At 43.6% G+C, this 18,816-nt stretch overlaps 1 protein-coding gene and 1 non-coding gene across 7 annotated transcripts in view; one reads left to right on the top strand and one right to left on the bottom strand.

Moving 5' to 3' along the window:
• TTC13 (tetratricopeptide repeat domain 13) overlaps window positions 1-18,816 on the bottom strand; it is an 80,154-nt gene that overhangs the window by 31,852 nt on the left and 29,486 nt on the right. For 2 of the 6 annotated variants that reach the window (XM_025915061.2, XM_086679690.1), the window contains exons 5-9: window positions 11,618-11,683; window positions 10,014-10,106; window positions 7,220-7,336; window positions 6,039-6,149; window positions 734-816 (exon numbers count right to left, since the gene is read on the bottom strand). In XM_025915061.2, the coding sequence (XP_025770846.1) occupies window positions 734-816; window positions 6,039-6,149; window positions 7,220-7,336; window positions 10,014-10,106; window positions 11,618-11,683 (470 nt within the window). The remainder of the gene's footprint in view (window positions 1-733; window positions 817-6,038; window positions 6,150-7,219; window positions 7,337-10,013; window positions 10,107-11,617; window positions 11,684-18,816) is intronic. The other 4 variants (XM_086679691.1, XM_086679692.1, XM_086679693.1 and 1 more) reach the window with 2 other exon arrangements.
• Window positions 16,465-16,614, top strand: LOC112851597 (small nucleolar RNA SNORA62/SNORA6 family). Its single transcript, XR_015242119.1, has one exon. It is a non-coding gene; the product is annotated as a small nucleolar RNA SNORA62/SNORA6 family (small nucleolar RNA).

Here is an 18,816-nt window from a genome sequence, read left to right as displayed (position 1 = left end):
CTCACTCCTGATAGAGATGCACAGTGACTGTATATCACAGTTGATCATATTGATGGTCATCGATATCATCCTACGCAGCATAATTTTCCATCCTTTTAATCAAGGAATCTTCAAACGAATCACAGTGATGTGGGAATTAACCTTATTTACGGTCTAGAAAAGCATCAGTGTCTATGACTCAACCAGCATATAATGCTGCTATTCAAAACAATAAATTTTGAAGGACGAACATTTTCTAGACCAATATATACAAAGCGAAGTCGTTTTAAAAGATGATATATACGTCATGATACCCTCTGACCCACGGGTCTTTCTATATTCCAGAGAAGCTCTCAACAAGCATATTAATGCCTATGTGATTTAGAAGGACAATCTCTTCTGGTTAAGAAATACAATTTCTTTTAAAATATCACTATTATGACAGGGTGCCTGGGTGGCTCAGTCAGTTGAGCATCCAACTTCAGCTCAGGTCATGATCTTGTGGTTCGTGAGTTCGAGCCCCATGTTGGGCTCTGTACTGACAGCTCGGAGCCTGGAGCTTGCCTGCTTCAGATTCTGTGTCTCCCTCTCTTTATGCTTCTCCCCTGCTCACACCCTGTCTCTCTCTCTCTCTCTCAAGAATAAATAAAGATTTAAAAAGTTTTTTTTAATAAAATATCACTATTATGTGAGGCTCTCTTGTCTCCCCACTCTACACCCTCCCTCCTACCCTGACTACTGTTCCTTTTCTTACCTATAGGCCTGTCCCAGACTTTTGTACGCATCAATAAAATCAACTTTCTGCTTCAAGGCTTCTTTGAAGGACTCAATAGCTTCCTGAAAAAAGTATATGGGAAATTATGTCACGTGCATGACTATTAAAATTGAGTTTCACTTAAATCACTAATGGACTTAAATATATAATGTACACGGTCTTGGAGTGATTTTCCTTTTTTAATATGAGGACTTCACAAAAAGAGGTAGAGAGTCTGACAAACTGCGTCAGGAGGATTTGATTTCAACAGGAAACAAATGCTCTGCTGTGGGCAATAACAGAGCCTTACAAGTTTCTCCCTTTCAGAATGGGGAAACGGCTTCCCTCCATCTACTTCATTAGGTAACGATATCACCTTTGTGTCAATATCATTTCTTTAATCAACAAAGGCCTTGTGGAATAAAAGTAAGCCTACTAGCTGTATACAATTTTAAATGATCATAACTAGCAGCATTTAAACTGAACCAGCGAAAGAGACAAAAAAGGAAGCCCAAAGTGAGATTGTTCATTAAAAAAAAACAAAAAGCACCAAAGCTCCTAGATGGACTATGTGAATGATTCCCATGATCTACAGGAAAAAGATACAGTAAAACAAAACAGAGACCTTGAGGTGGGGGCGTCTGGGGGACCTAGTTTTCTGCCAGCACAACTCCGGGTCTGTGGCTGACGGAGTGAGAAGGCGGCACAGGTGTTACGCTCTAGGGAGCAGCCTGCCGGGAACGCACAGTGCACCTGGCCGCTGTGGAATCCTCTGGAAACTGTTACTACAATGCACCAGTCTGCTTCCCAGTAAACATCCTGGGCTTACACTGTATTCAGTGTGCTCTCCATTATGACTTGATTATTTACTGTGATAAAAAATGATGAAGACATTTCACACATTTCCCAAGGAAAAGATGTGTCTTACTTAAGTTAATGGCTACAAAGGATCTCTGAAGGCTTTCAAGAGAAAGGCTTTAAAACTTCTGTGTATTTCACACCTGATTAGATAATTCATAACACAAAAACTACTAACATGTCAAATACCTTGCACATGGTAGGCACTCAATAAATATTTAGTGATTTGGTAGGCACATAATCCTAATTCTTTTCTAAAAAAAATCATTCATTCCCTGCTTCTTGATTTTCTCTGTAGGAGGCAGCAGGGTAGGAGGGGCCGGCTTTCAAACCTTTCTAAGGTGACAATGGGGACAACAACCTACTCATTAAGGAGTCCCACTGATTGTGTACCGTTCAGCGGAAGGATGAGAACAGATAAATGTTAACACTTAAATGTCAAAGACTACTCTTCATTAGGCTTCTGGCCCTGGCACAGTCTAGATCTTCTGGGTTTTTTACAACTACATTTTCAATTCAACAAACATGTATTGAGCGCCTACTATGTGCCGGGGGCAGGGTGAGGTACAGGGGGACACAAAGCCGAGCAAATCACTCTCTCTGTCCTCGAAGAACTCAGTCTAGTTAGAAAGCCAATTACTTAACCAGGTTATTAGAATATAAACTAAGAGCTACAAGAGAGATACAAGTAAGAGTCTCTGGGAATAAAGAGGAAGGGATACCTAACTGAGCCTGGGACACCAGGACAGGCTTCACCAGGAGGGCAAGTGACAACTGAGCTGGGTCTGGGAGAATGAGAAGGAGGGTGGCAGAGAAAGAGGGCATCTTGGATGGGGGGTGGGGGTGCGCAGCGGTGGGGGAGGCAGGACGGCAAGAGTGTGGGTGCCTGGGTGGGAGTGGAGGGAAGGAAGAGACAGGGGGCCAGGCCCTGTGGCGAGCCGGGACCAGAGGGGAAGGGCCTCTGGCGTGCTCTGCAGTGGGGGCGTCACCCTGCCAGCAATGAGGACTGGGGGCTGAGTAGGTGTGCGACCTCACAAAACTGACTCTAGAGATGACTGCCACTGGCCACAACAGAGCAGGCGGGCGGGACAGGGGAGGGGACGAAGCCCAGTGAGGAGGTGAACTGCAGGAGCCCAGGCAAGAGATAAAGAAAGCTCAAACTGAGACGGTGTCTCTGAGGACAGAAAAGAAGGGTCACACGCAGGAGATATCCTGAAAGGCAAACTAAGAATCCAGTGGCCGTGGGTAGGGGGTGGTGAGGGAGAAGGGAGGGCAGGAAGCTTAGGAGCTGAAGAGCCCGGGGGGAAAGGCGAGAGCGTTAGCCAACGTGAGGAAGTAGGGGGGCCGGCTGCAGGGCAGGGGTGGGAGGAGGTGATGAGTCCAGCTGGGGCGTGGGAAGTCTGGGGTGTTTGTGGACGTCTGGGGGAGATGCCCGGGCGACATCTGCTGCCCACTGCACTTACAGCACGCTGGGACGCCACAGTTCTTCAAAGTCTGATTTCTCTTCAGCTTTTAAGAGTCTTTGGTTTCGGGGTTCCTGTCTAATCACTGCACAGCTCTCTACCTCATTCTGCCAAAGAGGGGACATAGCAGAATCAAGATTTGAAGCCACTCGGAACAAAGAAACTACGTTCGAAATGAATCAGTCTCCAAGCACACGAACCGGCTCGGGGTTTGTTTGCGCAGCATGGGCGGGCATCACCCCACCTGGGCCGCCATCTTCCTCCCTCACCAGTGGTGGGTGGCCATCACTCCGGCCTTCCTGCTTCGTTACAACGAAGAGAACAGTTGCAGGGACCTCTCGAAGCGGAGGCTGATAAAAAAACATGTGCTCGGAGTGTACCATGTTTGAAATATCCTTACGACACAAATACGAGACAAGTGTTTGCCGTGTTTTCCCCAGAGAAATCCAAAATGGCTGACAGATCTACCAAGCTGGACGGTTGCGAAATCTGTCAGGTCATATTGCCTGCAGAATTTCTCATGTATTACCTCATAAGTAAAGAAGCAAACCACCCCTGTAATTCATTTCTGAATTGCCGCTGACCTGGGCAGACCAGCTTCAGGATATAAAGACAGCACCAATTCATGGGTCCATTTAACACGTTGTCTCTACAGTTAACAAGAGACCTAAAGGTATCTACACTAAGTTCATTAGTTTAAGGAAGATGTGTCACCGCTAGTTTTCCACTCTGTGTAACTAGGACACCCTCTGCCCCTTCTATATACTTCGTGGGGATGCCGTTGGGACGAGTGAGACAATACGTCAACACTCTGACCTCCTCGGACAGCAGATCTATAAAAATGCAAAGGAAAAGTTCCCATCTATTACACACGTTGATGCTGGGTTTATTTACGAGCACGCTGAAGAGGAGAAAGCACCACGTAGTTTGGCGAGGTTGCTACTCGAGGGACAGACTTTGCATCTGGTGTTGTGACCGTGAGGTTTTTTTTAAATTTAAGGTAACTGAGAGAAGGTGAGAGGCAGATGCAAAATAAAACTGGAAAAGCCCATCTGGCAGCTGCTCAAAGCACATTTTAAATAACTGCTCTCGACACCCAGGGCTGCTGGCCTGAGTCCTGGGGGGGGGGGGGGGGGGGGGAGACGGGAGGTCTGTGAGGACCACCCACCACACCCCGGCAGGAAGGACAGGAGGCAGATGAAAGAAAATCTCCCCCGTTCCCTCTGGTTTGGTAGTTTGTGGACGGGAGTTATTTTTTTAAGGTCTATGACACTTAGATGAAATTAAATGTTCACATGTAACACGATCTATAATAACTAATACCTGATTCGTGCTCATAGCTCTTAAAGTACCTTTCACACACGTTGTTTTATTGAACCCCTTCAAGAGGCAGACGGCAGAATCATCTCTACATGACAGATAAGGGAAGGAGCGGCTGAAAAGGCTTAAGCAGCTTGTCCAGTGGGACAGTTCACAGGGTTCAGAGCGGGAGCTCCAGCCACGGCCTTCCAACTCCAAACCCAACGCTCTGTCCTTGAAATTCATTCAGTCCACTAGTACTTATTGAGCACCTACTATGTGACAGGCACCACCCATGACGCCAAGGGTTTACAACATGTGGCCTTTTTAAAGGTCAACTGTGCCTACCCCCCAAGAGTGCGGGCGTGATCCTCAAAACCACTTTCCATAATAAAACGCACGTTCTTTCTGCCAGAGCACTCTTTCCTGCCACGCGCTCCTGAGATTCGTCACAGCTTTCAAAGTTAAGGTAAAGAACAACCTTCTCTTTTGCAGGCTCTCTTGACATGCCAGACAGCATTAAGCGTTTTTCACCTACCCAGGCTGACTCTTAGGCCAGCCTGTCTTCAAATGGACGGCTCGGGTGGGTCCTGCACCAGAGCTCTGACCCTGTGCCGGCTGTGGGCACCGAGGAGGCCACTGTGAGAGACCAGAGCTCCCCTCCCGACTCCCAGCCAGGTCTCTGCCCCAAGATAAGGCTCTTGCACCATAGGTCCTCAATATGCCCAGAGAGTGCCAGGCCAAGGACAGGAGGCAGGGACAGGCCAGAGGTGACACTGCCTCTCCACACATCAATCGGCTTGGACGACACCTTTTCTATTTCCCTCAACTCCTTCCCCCCAACAGCAATCTCCAGGCGGCAGCAGCAATGTGCTCGTTGTAGTAATGTCTCCAGACCCACTCTTGGAGCCCCCAGGAGTCCGATCAGGTCTCCGGTTACCCGTGTCTCCCCGTGGTCCTCTGCCCCTAAGCCCCCCAGCCACTGGGTTGTCAGAATCCACATCCTAAATAGCAGATTGGGTCTCAATGACATCCTTTCCCCCAAAGCTAGATTTTACAGCTCTCTGGGCCTACAAATTAAAATCAAGATGCTCAGCATAGCACTCTAGACACTTCAGGGGCCTCCCCTCGGCCGACCTGACAGCTCAACTCCCTTCCACTCAAACCTACTTGCTACGCCGCAAACTGGCCGTCCCTCCATGTTCTATGCCAGCACTCATGCTTTCTCTCGGCCTGAAGTAGCTGGCTGCCCCCAATCCACTCCGCCTGCAAGGCCGAGGACAACGTCCACTTGCTCTCCGGAACCTTCTCTAACCCCGCAGCTTAAGTGAATCCTTCCTATCCCTGTTTCCAAAGCACTTTGTTTACACTACTTTTTTTCGTGTATTTACCATATGATAAATTATACGTCGGGGGTGGGGGGGAGAGGGGAACTTGGTGAACTGTATCCTTCCTAAGCGTAAAGTGCAAAGAATTCTTTCCCCCTATTTATCCTTGTCCCGTCTGCAGCAGATAGTAGGAGCTCAATAAATACACTGACTCAAACTCCCTCCTAAAATAAACCAATCAGGTGGACACGTGAGATGTCATTTGCAAACAGGCGAGTGGAATCCCATTAAAGTCTTCCCACCCTCGAGAGAAAAGCAGAATCATTATACGGTGCACATATTGTGTAACACTTTCACCTTCAAAAGTCCTCTGTGAAAGAAAGTTAGACCTTTGTATAGCATAGCTATAGGCTGGTTTTTGTTCAGCTCTAGGGACTGCTGAAAATCTTCGTGGGCGGTCGCATAGTCCTACAGAAAGGAGAGCAAGGGAAAAAAAGAGAATAGCATTCATTAGATATTTAGACATTTCCTACTTTTGATTGGTAGAGGAAAAAAAATCCCATTTCATTCTATGCCCTCTTCGGCTTTAAAGGGAACATTTCATGACCATAAATATCAGCTGAATGCTTATCCTATTCGTTGAAACAGTTGGCTTTCTTAAGAAATTGATAGGGAAAATCCCGCAAAGGTTTAATTTAAATACGCTGTCTCAACTACAAAAAGATTATTTATGGTCTCTCTGCCCCTGCCCCTCCCCTGCTCATGCTCTGTCTCTCTCTCTCTCTCTCTCTCTCTCTCTCTCTCAAAAATAAATAAACATTAAAAAAAAAAGATTATTTATAAAAACAGTATTAAAGTCATAATCTGTCAGAGAAACTTAACAAATTATTTTCTGGTACTAGCATCTTACTACACTGAACACTTCTAAGATGATTATGCCAGAGGTCAACCTTCACGTGTGTTATGCTGAGATTGTTTTCATACCCATCTTCTCTCGCAATAGAAAATTGTTCCTGAAGTTACATAAACCCACGCAAATAATGGCGGCAATCAGAGATACCACTGTGATGATAAAAGATAATCTTGCCAGATCTGGGTCACTGCCACCGACAAGCTACGGTCTGAGAAGCCACGTTGGTTCTAGTTATGGCTCTGGCTCCCCGAGGAAATTCCAACCGTGCCTTTCAGTTTCACAATCACATCGGTAACACGTGCACCTGTTTCCCTGTGCTGACATGTGCAAAAAAGGCTGAAGTACAGTCAATGAACCAAATCTCTTCATTTTCTCTTTCTTTTTCCCCGAGTCTAGAATTAGTCACTGCTGACAGTTCAAGCAAGACAATGTACTCTTGGTACTGAACGTTTCTCCGCTAGTTCAAGTTCAGCTAAAGAAAGTGCTTTTACGACTGTCTTGTGTCACAAGCATATTATCATGCAGCCCCGAACCCACATCTATCAAAGAGCAGCTTTCTGAAGTGAACAGAAAAGTGAAGTCTCTATTATCACAAAAGAAACATTTCAAGGCAAAAATAACTCACCTCTGATATGAAGTACAGGGTCCCCCGGTGTCTGTACAGCCGTGCTGAGGGCTGCAGCTGAATAGCTTTGGTGAGATCATTCACTGCTTCATTAATTCGTCCCAGAGGGGACAGAATCTATAAACCCAAACATGTCATTAGCGGAGAAATCTTCCAGTGACAAACCCCCAAACTGCCAATGTTCTTGACTTTTCAATTCCACCTCACCACACCCCACTCACAAGATTACTTTCCCGGCAGCAAGAATCCTTGACCCCACATACTACGCAGTGAGGTTCAAAGTCAACAGGCTGAGGGGCTGCCGATCTTTGTCCCGCAGACGGGGAGGCTGACGAACTAGAACTACAGCAATGGCTTTGTCACGGTTTCATGGTCTGGGTTACAACAGATGTCGCTTTTCTTGAAATGTGACCCTTTTTTTCTCAACCTATCATTATTTTTCAAGACAAAATTTAGCATTTCAAAGTTAAGCTGAAGGATGACTTTGAGCCATTAAGAGCAGAGAAACTGACAGACACAGATTAGAGTCCTTCATGGTCTTTAGCTACGACCTCTGTGGCACTAAGGGCTGACTGACAATCTAAGACTCCAGGTGTTTTGGGAGTCCCTTTGTGTTAACTCTCAGCTCATTGGTCAATATCTGCACAGCGGAAGAACAAAGGTCCGCAGGCTTGCTTGGGAAACCCTGGTGATGCAGCAGTCAGCTGTGTGCAGGTGACAATGACAACACAGAAGACAGTTGAGAATGCAAAACTACACCAAGAGGACGTGAGAAAATCCAAAATGGGTTATCAGGACTCATGCAATCAAGCTCAAGCATTTCATCCTGAGCAAATGTCCTGAAATTCGGGTTAATTTTGCTCTTAGAATATAGGTCATTTCCATCAGGTTCTACTACATGGTTTCCTATTCTGCGGGAACCGAAAACCAGCAAAAGAGAGAGGATTCTGGCAGGCACATCACCAGTGGCAAGAATGGAAGCTCAGAAAAAGGAAAGAAAGAAATTACGGAATATACACCTGAGAATTAAAAAGCATAGCAGTCTGGGGTTAGATTTTGGGAGAAAGAACATCCCTACCTAGTTCATAACCCCTATGTACATAACTGAATCACCACACCTCAGCACAATAATCAACATTCATAATAATGACCTGAGTAACTAAAAAAGATTGAATGATGTTCATTAAACACAGACTATCGCAGCAAGGATGAAAGAGAAAGATTTCTCATCAAATAATTTCAGACGTATGTAAACGGTAAGCTGTAATTTAGCTAGAAAAACCACTTTGTAGTGATATCGTTGCCCAATGATGCCAGGAAAGAGGAATATCACTATATATATTTAAGATCATTGAAAATTACTTTTTGGATTACCAATATCACTTTTGGGTACACGACTAGCTTTTGAGTAGATATGAGAAGCTTTTTGAGTAGCTTTTGAGAAACTTCTAAAGCTGCTGAACAAGTCTTCTTTCTATGCACACTTAATGAATCCATGCTTTACCGTAACATTTTAACATGACTTCAGAGTAATAGAGGGAAAAAGCATCAGCACCCCTCCCCAGAGCAGATATCACCAAATCTCACCCTAAATACCAACAAGGCTCTCGTGCAGTAACGAACAAATTACAATCCCTTAACCCTTATGGTTACAATCCAAAATAGACAAGAGATAATGAATTATATCATTAACTGAGAAAGAATTTTATTCAGAAACCCAAATTCCCAATAAGACATAAAATTCACTTTGTGAAACTGAACTATAACTTTAGACACTGTAATTTTGAGAATACAAACATCACAAATACAGTTGTTAAATTACTAACACATTTAGTGTTTTCTTTACTTCTAAGTTTTCTCCCCCGTAAGAGGAAACAAGTCATTTTTCCTTTAGTTCAACTATGAAATCCCATTATGTCAGATGACTAAAAGTTAAGTTTTAGCCAGTGTGAACACATTAACAAATTCTAAAGCATTTGATATGGTCAAATGAGCGGTAAAATGAAATCTGGTAGTTTATAACTATATTATGCAAACGGTAAGAGGAACACGTTTTATTAAAAGGAATGCCTCACCACACGCTCCTTTCTCTGATCTGAATACCCTTTCTCCACCTTGTCCCCCAAGATGTGGGCTCTGATTGGTTCTAGCATTATCTGTTCAGTGAGGCCTCGGCAGACACACCCCCACCCTGCCCCTGCCAGCCTCCCCCAAGCTCTGACACACCATGTCTCTCTGTTCCTGAAGAAGAATTTCCTCTTCCCGTCTCCCATCACAAATACTGCCTGGTATTTTCACCAAGTTATTTCTGTCTCCACTTCAAGTCCTAAGTTCCTTCAAGGTCTGGTTTTGGTCACCCTTACCTGCTCTATGTCTCTATGTAGATAAGTACATCTCCCAAGAATTATACATAAGCGTATACACACACACACACGCACGCACGCACGCACGCACTTGTAATGGTTATAAATTTCATTCTGACCATACTGTCATACTGTTTGACTAAAGTATGTCACAGATAGAGTAAACATGAACACTGACAGTAATAGTACATGTTGTAACCACATATTTTAATACCAAATATTACTATTAAATGTTAAATCAGGAGTATCTCTCAGTCAGTCCATAATTTTCTAGTAATTTCAACCACGTTTAAAGGCATAAAGTACCTATGGAGGAAAATGCAATAGATAAGGGAGCTTTAAAATGTATGAGTCATAAAATAACAGGAAAAAAAATCTGAGACTCAAAACTAATCCAATAACGACAGAGGGAAAAAGAAAACCGCACTCACTTCTGCTCGCTGTTCAAATACCTCTGGACGATCTGGTTCCAAGGTAATTACTCGGCTCAATTCGAACAGAGCAAGTTCAGCATTCTTAATGTCCTTGAAAAGGCATTAGCTTAGTATGAGATACACTGTTACTCAAAATCAGGTTCAATAGTTTTTCTGAAAAAACTAAAAATTTAGTAAAGATATAACTACTTACTTAGAAGTAAATATGAACTTAGCTTCTAGATAAAAGAGCTGCTGGTTTAAATTCAGTTATGATTATTTAACTCACTCACGTCTACCTACCCATCAGTAGCCCATTAGACCTGGCTACATATCACAAGTTCCACTGATGGTAGGTTATTTTCTAAATTGAACCTATTTAAACACTGAATCAATGAATTTCAATGGATGAGTATGTGGATGGATAGCAGCATGCAAAATGATGCTGACCAGTGACAACATGGGGATACAAAGGGACCGAGTCAGTGTCCGTCAAAACCCCTAAGCCTACCTACCTACACCTTAGGAAGTCCAGGTAAGTTGTCTTTAAAATTTGCATGTTATTTTTATATTAGAAATATGAGCATGTCACTTTTACATTAAAAATGCATTAAAGATACAAGGAAATTTCATGTCGAGAGATAAAATTAAAAGAGAGGAGAATTGGGAAGAAGCTCATCTCTGACAACTTCTGTCATTTATTGATGCTCTGAATGTAACACTGCTTCCTTCCTAAACACCTCTGTCATTCCCAGATCTGAGTTCGTTCTCAGTCCTCTATGTCTCAGAAGTATACAAATATTATATAAAATTTCACCAATAGGCCAGCACCTGATTAGTACAATTTTTTAAATTGGCAAAGACGAAAGTGATGCTTCTCCTTCAATCATCATTAATTTGAGTATTTCTAATATACAATAGGACAACAGAATAGTTTGTGTATAATAGTCTAACTGAAAATACAAAGATCTGAATCTTAAACTATTTCCTTATTTACCATATAGTCTCAGGAAAATCTTCATGTTTATACCATGGTGCCTTTGTTGAGTAAAATATGTCTATTATAACCCTCCTTCTGCATTCCCCACAGAAATAAGGGGAAGAAGGTGAAAATGATATACTTATCTGGGGGAGAGTATAATACATGATAACAAATAAAAATAATCTTTATCAAAAAAAAAAAAAAAACGCTTTTGGTCTTTTATCCAACCTTTAAAAATTGTGAAAGAAACTCAGATTCTAAGTCCTACTGCACTATGCATCCCTAGACTCCACTTCTACCAATGAATATTTCTTGGGAATTCAGTTAAGGTCTCATACTTTCCTTGCTCTATGTCCAGCTCATCATGAAATACAATTTAGGCTGGCAAGGCTGTCCTTTTAGAGTAGATGGCAAGACGGACTCCCAGGAGCCCTGGGTAGAGATCCCCAGTCCCCCGCTCCCACCTTCCTGGCCACGTGACGTTGAGTACATTCTCTAAAGCCACGTTCTCAGGCGGGAACTGGCGTGCCCCCACTGTGTGTCCATCAGCACTCAATCAGCAGGGAGCGGTTCTGTCGGAACCCTGGTCCAGGTCAGGTTATGTTAGGCACTATGGCAAGAGTAGCTATTCCATACTCACATGTAATCCCTTCTTTCCATAGGCTATCCCTCGGCCATAAATTGCACTAACCAGATCAGGCTCCTCCTAGTCAGACCAAAACAGAAACACGTCAAAAACTATAAACAAAACAAAACAAAACAAATCAGTTTCTGCGTAAAGCGCGTTAACGCCACAAGCAACAAGCTCTAGTTTATGCTACTGCCACACATACGTCCACACGCGGTCCCCAACCAGGAGAGTCAGTGTGCTTGGGGCTCATTTGAATGAGACACGTGATTAAGGTTCTTTGCGTTAAAAAAAATAATAAAGAGAACCAACATTAACGAGCCCTGTGCTAGTTTCTGTCACACGGTCATCTCCTTTAAAACATCCTCTCAACAACCCTATGACCAGCAGCGTCCGCGATCGTGTGCTCTGGGTGGGGAAACGGAGGCCTGGGGAAATAAACGGTTAGGCGCAAAGCACTGGGCAATGCTTCTTCCCAGTTTGTCCCCTCGCACAGTCATGAAATCATCTGAAAAGGGAAGAACCTCCCAGTGCCAACTCCATCGAGCAACAAGAAACGAGTCCACTCCACAATCGGTTGGGGTGAATGCAGTCCTTTATGCTATATGTCAGAATAGGAATCAGACCCTTTCTGCAAGCTGCCCCCTGATGGACTAGATGAAACCCTTCTCAGGCCCAAGGACAGGGTCCTCTGCCTCGCCACCAGGTCCCCACAAACAGGTCAGTGGTATGAAGCATCCCACTTCCTGAGGGAAATGTCTCTCTTCTACATTTAGCCTCTGCAATTTCTACCTCTTCTCGGAATCCTTCCTCTGCATTTAAGAAAGAAGATATAGCTTCTGGCTATATCGTCCGGGGTGAAACTCTTGATGCTGCTAAAGAATTGAACAGAACTGTACCAGATGAGGCACTTTGTAGACTAGTCTATCATTCGGTGTCAAATGTGAGATAGGTTGTCTGCCCGCATTGCAGAAAAAGACTCAGCAACTCCAACAATAACGAGAAAAAATAAACGAGAAGATTCCATATATTGGAAGACAAAAAAGACTACTTGAAACAGAATCAGGTACACCCGTATCAAGCAGCAAACTGGTGCATCAGTGGCCTCAACCCAGCCGGCCAACTGGCTCACGGTGTATAAAAATGGGAAAAATGCAAGTAAACAGTGAAAGATCTCTAGCTTCACTTGAAAAATCAAAACATGCAGCAAAGATAAGCCCATATTTTTGCATTCTCTCATGAAAAAAAAAAAAAACCTAGAGCTAAGTACTGGCCGCTTCCTTAGATGAGGGGTGTGTACTCATCAGTTTCCCGGAAGCCCACCCATCACCTCTATGTCACAGCAGTCCACTTTGCTCATTTAAACCACTTCCCTGGCTCCAGACGGTTCTGTTTGGAGTTGGGATTTATAACTTATATGTGACTGGCATGAAGGGCTCCATGCTATGCGTTACATGGGAAAAAAGTCCAAGTTATAGAACTGCAGGGGAATGCCACTTCCTTTTATAAACAGTACTTATAAATGATTTGTGTGGGTCCGTACGTGCACAGAAAAGAATGCTCCAAAATGCTAACAGCAATTTTCTCTTGGGAGTGGGATTACGAGCTATGTTCCCACTCTACTTACTACTATTCCTTTTCCTTGTTCAAGACAAACATGTATACATTTATAGTCGGAAAAAGATGTTTTAAGTAATATGCGTTATGGAATATCGACATGTTTATTATAAACAAAACATTTTATTCAAATAAATAGTTGGAATACTTATTATAAACTACAGCAAAATCTAGAAAATGAAGAAAAGCACAAAGGAGAAGGGCACCCCATAATCCTGCCACCCAGAGATAATAACACTTGAAACATTTAAATATCCTCCCTGGCTGGAAAATAAAAAAGGCAGAGTGGGGCGCCTGGGTGGCTCAGTCGGTTGAGCGTCCGACTTCGGCTCAGGTCATGATCTCACGGTTTGTGGGTTCAAGCCCCGCGTCGGGCTCTGTGCTGACAGCTCGGACCCTGGAGCCTGCTTTGGATTCTGTGTCTCCCCCTCTCATCCTCCCCTCTCTCTCTGCCTCTCCCCTACGCACTCTCTGTCTCTCTCTCAAATATAAAAAATAAATAAATAAAAATAAAAAAGGCAGAGAGGCTGGTTTGGAGGGAGAGGGATACAGGCACGGAGGGAGAGGAAGAGCAGGGAAAACAGTTTCCTGATGAGGAATTAAGGTAAGATTGACTTCATGTGTTTCCATAGCAATACCACCTGCCAAGAGACAGAACAGTCCACAGAAAGTAGTACAGGCTGGGGCAGGGGGCAGTGAGCCCACATGGCTCTTCCCCTCTGAGGACGTTCTCCAGTGAATGGAACACCTGCTCTCAGATGTGTAATGTCTCAAAATATATGATCTAAGAAGCTTTTCTCCTAAAACTGAAAAAAATAATTCTAAGGGGCAAATCAGAAAAAAAAAAGTTTACGTAAATAAATAGTTCTTCTACTGAAGTGGCATCTCCATACACCCTGTATACCTACAACAGCCACATTCAAACATACTGTGGCTCTAACTCATAGTAAAATGCCTTTTACGTCGTTACCCAGGATACACATACATATGTACGTGACATGCACGCGCACACACATACACGCATTAGAAATGAGAGTTGCGCTAAGTCAAACCTAGTCTTCCTATTGACATGCAGTCTTCTAGTTTCTATTCCAGTGTGTTTCATTTTTTTAAAAGGTGTTAGTCTTCACTTGCCAATCAATTTCAGGCCCTACTAAAAGGCAGCAACTCACAATTTGAAAAACAATGAGATAACATCTAAATGCTTTGGTAGAAAATATCGGTCATTTTCTTGCCTTGTTCAGTCTCATCTCCTTCCACTTTCCACTCATAATTCGTACTCTGTAAACGAGTACTACTTCATAGCTCCCCAGATACAAGACGCTCTCCCAAGCTCAGCGTGCTACACATGCTAGTCCCTGTGCCAGGAACACTCACCCACTGCCTCAGCTCAAACACCACCTCTCCCCTGACTCCTTCCAGACTCCCCTGGAAAATAAATAAGCTCCTTTGCCTTGGTCCCTACTGTATACCGTACAGACATTAGAAATTTGGTCAACAAATACTTAGGGCCAGCTTTCAGCCATGTCTGGTTTCATGTGTGAGGAATACCATAGTCACCAAAAACAAAGACAGAAGGTAAGATTCTTGCCTTCTTGGAGTTTAGCCAAAGAATCGCAAACATAAATGTAAAGTTACATGTTCAGTAAGAACAAGAGTAGTAAACAGTGCTTTTAGCAAATGCATAAAGACTAGACACGGTTAGGAAGGTTTCCCCCAGGAAGAGGTGCCTTGGATGAAATGTGTCGCAGGTGAGGGCATCTCAGAGTAGCTGGTCCAGGCAGAGGGAGCCAAAGGCCCCAAGGCAAGCAGGAAGTATAGCATCTGCTCCAAGATGAGTTTGGAGAGGTAGACAGGGACGTTATTAAGGATTTTAATCTTCAAGCTAAAAACAACAGCAAAGTACGTGTGTGTTTTAAAGTGCAAAAGTGTACATGTATGGATGGTGTGCATGTGTGTGGAGAGTGTGAGGTGATAAGCCAGACAACCATGCCTGCACCGGTTATCTGGCAGGTGATAGTGGCTTGGCTGTGGTTTGACCAGAGCCAGGAGAAGCAGAGGGACAGGAGAGGTCCTTTGGGAGCTATCCAGAGAGAGTCGGTGCTGAAATCAGCAGCACACCGATGTGTGGAGCAGGTGGACTCACGTATGCCAGTGAAGAGGGTGCCACGCATTGATCCGGGCAGCACTGGCATACAACTAGGGATTCCTTCTCAGTTATGGGTAAGGATGTGTGGAGGGATCAGGGGAAAGCATGCAGTCGAGTTGGAGCCTCTTAACAGATAGAATTCCATTGAAGTCATTCTCTTATTACTCATTATACTGCATCTGCACATTTGTCACCCACGGTGACAATCTCCTCAAGGGAATGTATCCTCATGTTTGGATTTGTGACACTTAGTCTTAGCCTGACACGTGAGTCTTAATATGTAGCAGTTGTTAGTTAACAACAATCACTGGCCATTTTTTAGGCAGACAAGAAGATTTTAATGAGTATTAAAGACTATCAGATCAAAGTCAGCTTGGCCTGGCCTCCTCTTCTCAGAGGGGGAGCAAGCAGATGACCTGGCCAGAAACAATGGGGTACCGTGATTGGAAAAAAAGCCAATTCATAGTTCCATAAGGCAAAGCAGGGTGACACATGTGCCATTGGAATGGCTCCAGGTGGGCCACCAGCAATCACAGCTGTAATATTTTATAGCAATAAAAGATTTCAAGCCTTTAAAAGATAGCCATTAAACAGTTTGTAACAGTTCAAATATCTGAACACTGACAACTTCCTGAATTTGGTCATCATTATTTTGGCCCTTAGGATTTTATGTGTGGCTGCCACTGGCAGAGAACCCTATAGCGGCCCCACATGCCTCACTTCCCCAGCCCTCCCTCTGGGTCACCCACGTGGTCTGATGCTTGTGGCGGTGACTTTCAGTTCTGCCAGTGACAGATAACAAGTTGTATCAATCAAGACAAGTAACAAAATCTATTATTTAACAACAACAATAATTACACATCCTGCTATACTGTTTAAAAAGAAATTCTAGGGCACCTGGGTGGCACAGTCAGTTAAACATCTGACCCTTGGTCTCAGCTCAGGTCATGATCTCACAGTTCATGAGTTCGAACCCCGCATCAGGCTCTGCATGGAGCCTGCTTGGGATTCTGTCTCTCTTTCTCTCTGCACCGCCCTCCCGCCCCACCGCCGCTTGTGCACTCACTCTCTCTCAAAATAAATAAATAAACTTAAAAAAAATAAAAAGAAATTCTAGGGCCACTGGCTGGCCAACGAACTCACAAGTGTCAGTAGTGTTCTACATAAGGGTCAAGTCTTTCCCTAACACCATGAGGGTCTCTGGTCCAGTGAGTGGAGTTTAATAGTAATTCTTGCTACATGTAAAAAAAAAAAAAAAAAGTAAATTGAATACAGAAACCTAAATATTGTGTGAATCTGTAAGGGATTATTGTGGTTGTTATTTCAGTTACAATCTAGTATTAAGAGGTCCTAAATTTAAAGGGCAGATTTTCTTACCTTTCTTGATTGATACAAGTTTATTATTTTGTCTATCATGGGCTTTGGATGTTAACAAGAAGTCAAAGATCTTTAAGAAGTGTCATAATGCATTATATTTTCAGCTAAAAACCAATGTTTACTTCTAAAAACAAATTGGGCTCAGAATACCCATTTTTCAAAAGATTTTTGAGTCTACAAGTCTAATAATATTTACGTTTTGTCAAATGTTCAGCATTTTACTTTATTTTTTTTAATATTTATTTATTTTGAGGAGAGTGCAAGCATGGGAGGGGGAGAGAGAGGGACACAGAGGATCTGAAGCGGGCTCTGCACTGACAGGCCGACAGGAGAGAGCCTGATGTGGGGCTCGAACTCACGAACCACAAGACCATCATCTGAACCGAAGTTGGATGCTCAACAGACAGAGCCACCCAGGTGCCCCTAAGTGTTCTGAATTTGAAATGACTTCAATGAAAACTAAGATTTCAATCTTCCAATATTACTTACTTTATGTGAATTCACAATCATTGTATAATAAGGTAGTTACATTACTGGAATCATGTACACTTAGATATCTCAAGTCCCAAGACATCGATCTCCTTAAATTCAGAAAGGTCTAATTTACTATCCTCATTATACCATTTATAGAGGGGCTTTAAATTTTACAAATATTTATTTTTCCACTACCAAGCCTGGCTTTCGGATTAAAACTCAAAAGTCACTGGATCAAAGACAAATAAGTCAAAAAAGTCAGTGCACAGCAAGGTAATGAGGACTGAGTTTTGCCCGAGCTGCAGACCCACATACATAATTACATGAAGGATGTTCACAAATCACACAGAGAGGCATGTTTCCTATTTTGTCTGCTCGTGTGAAATAAGAAACATTTTTATGGATTCAGTTCCACCCAAAGCAGATGAGCTCAAGCCCACACAATTAATAACAAAGGCCAATGGCTTCATAAAACTTCTGTAGCACTTAGCTTACCGAGCCCCGCCTGGGGACCAAAGAAGCACAGGGAATGGTTCTGCTTTTCAAAAACACGGTCTTCGATGCACGGACATGCGGAAGGACACTCAGAGAGAGCACTAATTCACAAGCTTTTAAACCAAGAATTTTCAATGCACTCTGATAGATCTATGAAGCTTTGAAATTATGCTCAGTTAGAAACCTGCATGCTTGAGGAGTTTTTTTTTTTTCCTTCCTTTATAGCTGTACAAAGTACCCCCTAGTTAGAGAACTACTCAAATACTTCACGGCAACAGAAACTGTGGAAACACCTTGTAAGTTTGCCCCTCATGGTGCAGCTAAGAAAAAAAGGTTTAAAAGCTTTACATCAAAAGGTCACGCTGGAATTGAAGTAGCCCACATGCACAGATCCAAATTGCACATTAAATGATCTTATAAAAACGATAAATCTCATATAATCCAAGCCCTCATGGTCCCATTTGTTTTCAGCTTTCTGTGAAGCTGAAGTTCCACACTCTGCTACTGGATACTGGAGGAGCTCACGGGCTGTCCAAACGAAAAGTCTTATCAAGCGTTCATGAGCTCAAAATCCCTGAAACGCTTGTGTGCAAACAGTTACCACTGCAGGTTTGCTAGAGGATGTGTGCTGGCTTACAGAGTTTCTGCCCGTGCAAAGGGTCCTGCAGGGAACAGGTGAACCCCCACTGGCACGTGCTGACAAAAATGGTCCTGCAGTGGTACTCAGTCCAGTCCTAACATGGACAGGGAAAGGCAAGAGGGCAGCATCCATGCAGCAGTGGTGAGCAAACCGCTCTTCAGGACCCTGGACACGGAAAAGTTTTGTCCTGAAAGGCAGGACTGAGTTTCTCATTTAAAAAAATAATAAATTTTTAAATGTTTGTGTATTTTTGAGAGCGAGAGAGACACACAGTGTGAGCAGGGGAGGGCCAGACACAGAATCCGAAACAGGCTCCAGGCTCTGGGCTGTCAGCACAGAGCCCGATGCGGGGCTCGAAGTCACAAACCGTGAGATCATGACCTGAGCTGAAGTGAGATGCTCAGCCGACTGAGCCACCTAGGTGCCCCTCTCATTAAAATTTTTGAAAAGAATTTTAGC

The sequence above is a fragment of the Puma concolor genome, chromosome D2, assembly GCF_028749965.1.
Source record: "Puma concolor isolate L17-30 chromosome D2, mPumCon1.1.hap2, whole genome shotgun sequence".
Taxonomy (NCBI): Eukaryota; Metazoa; Chordata; class Mammalia; order Carnivora; family Felidae; genus Puma; species Puma concolor.
The sequence above is the reverse complement of the archived record's forward strand: the minus strand, read 5'-3'. Positions and strand labels throughout refer to the sequence as shown.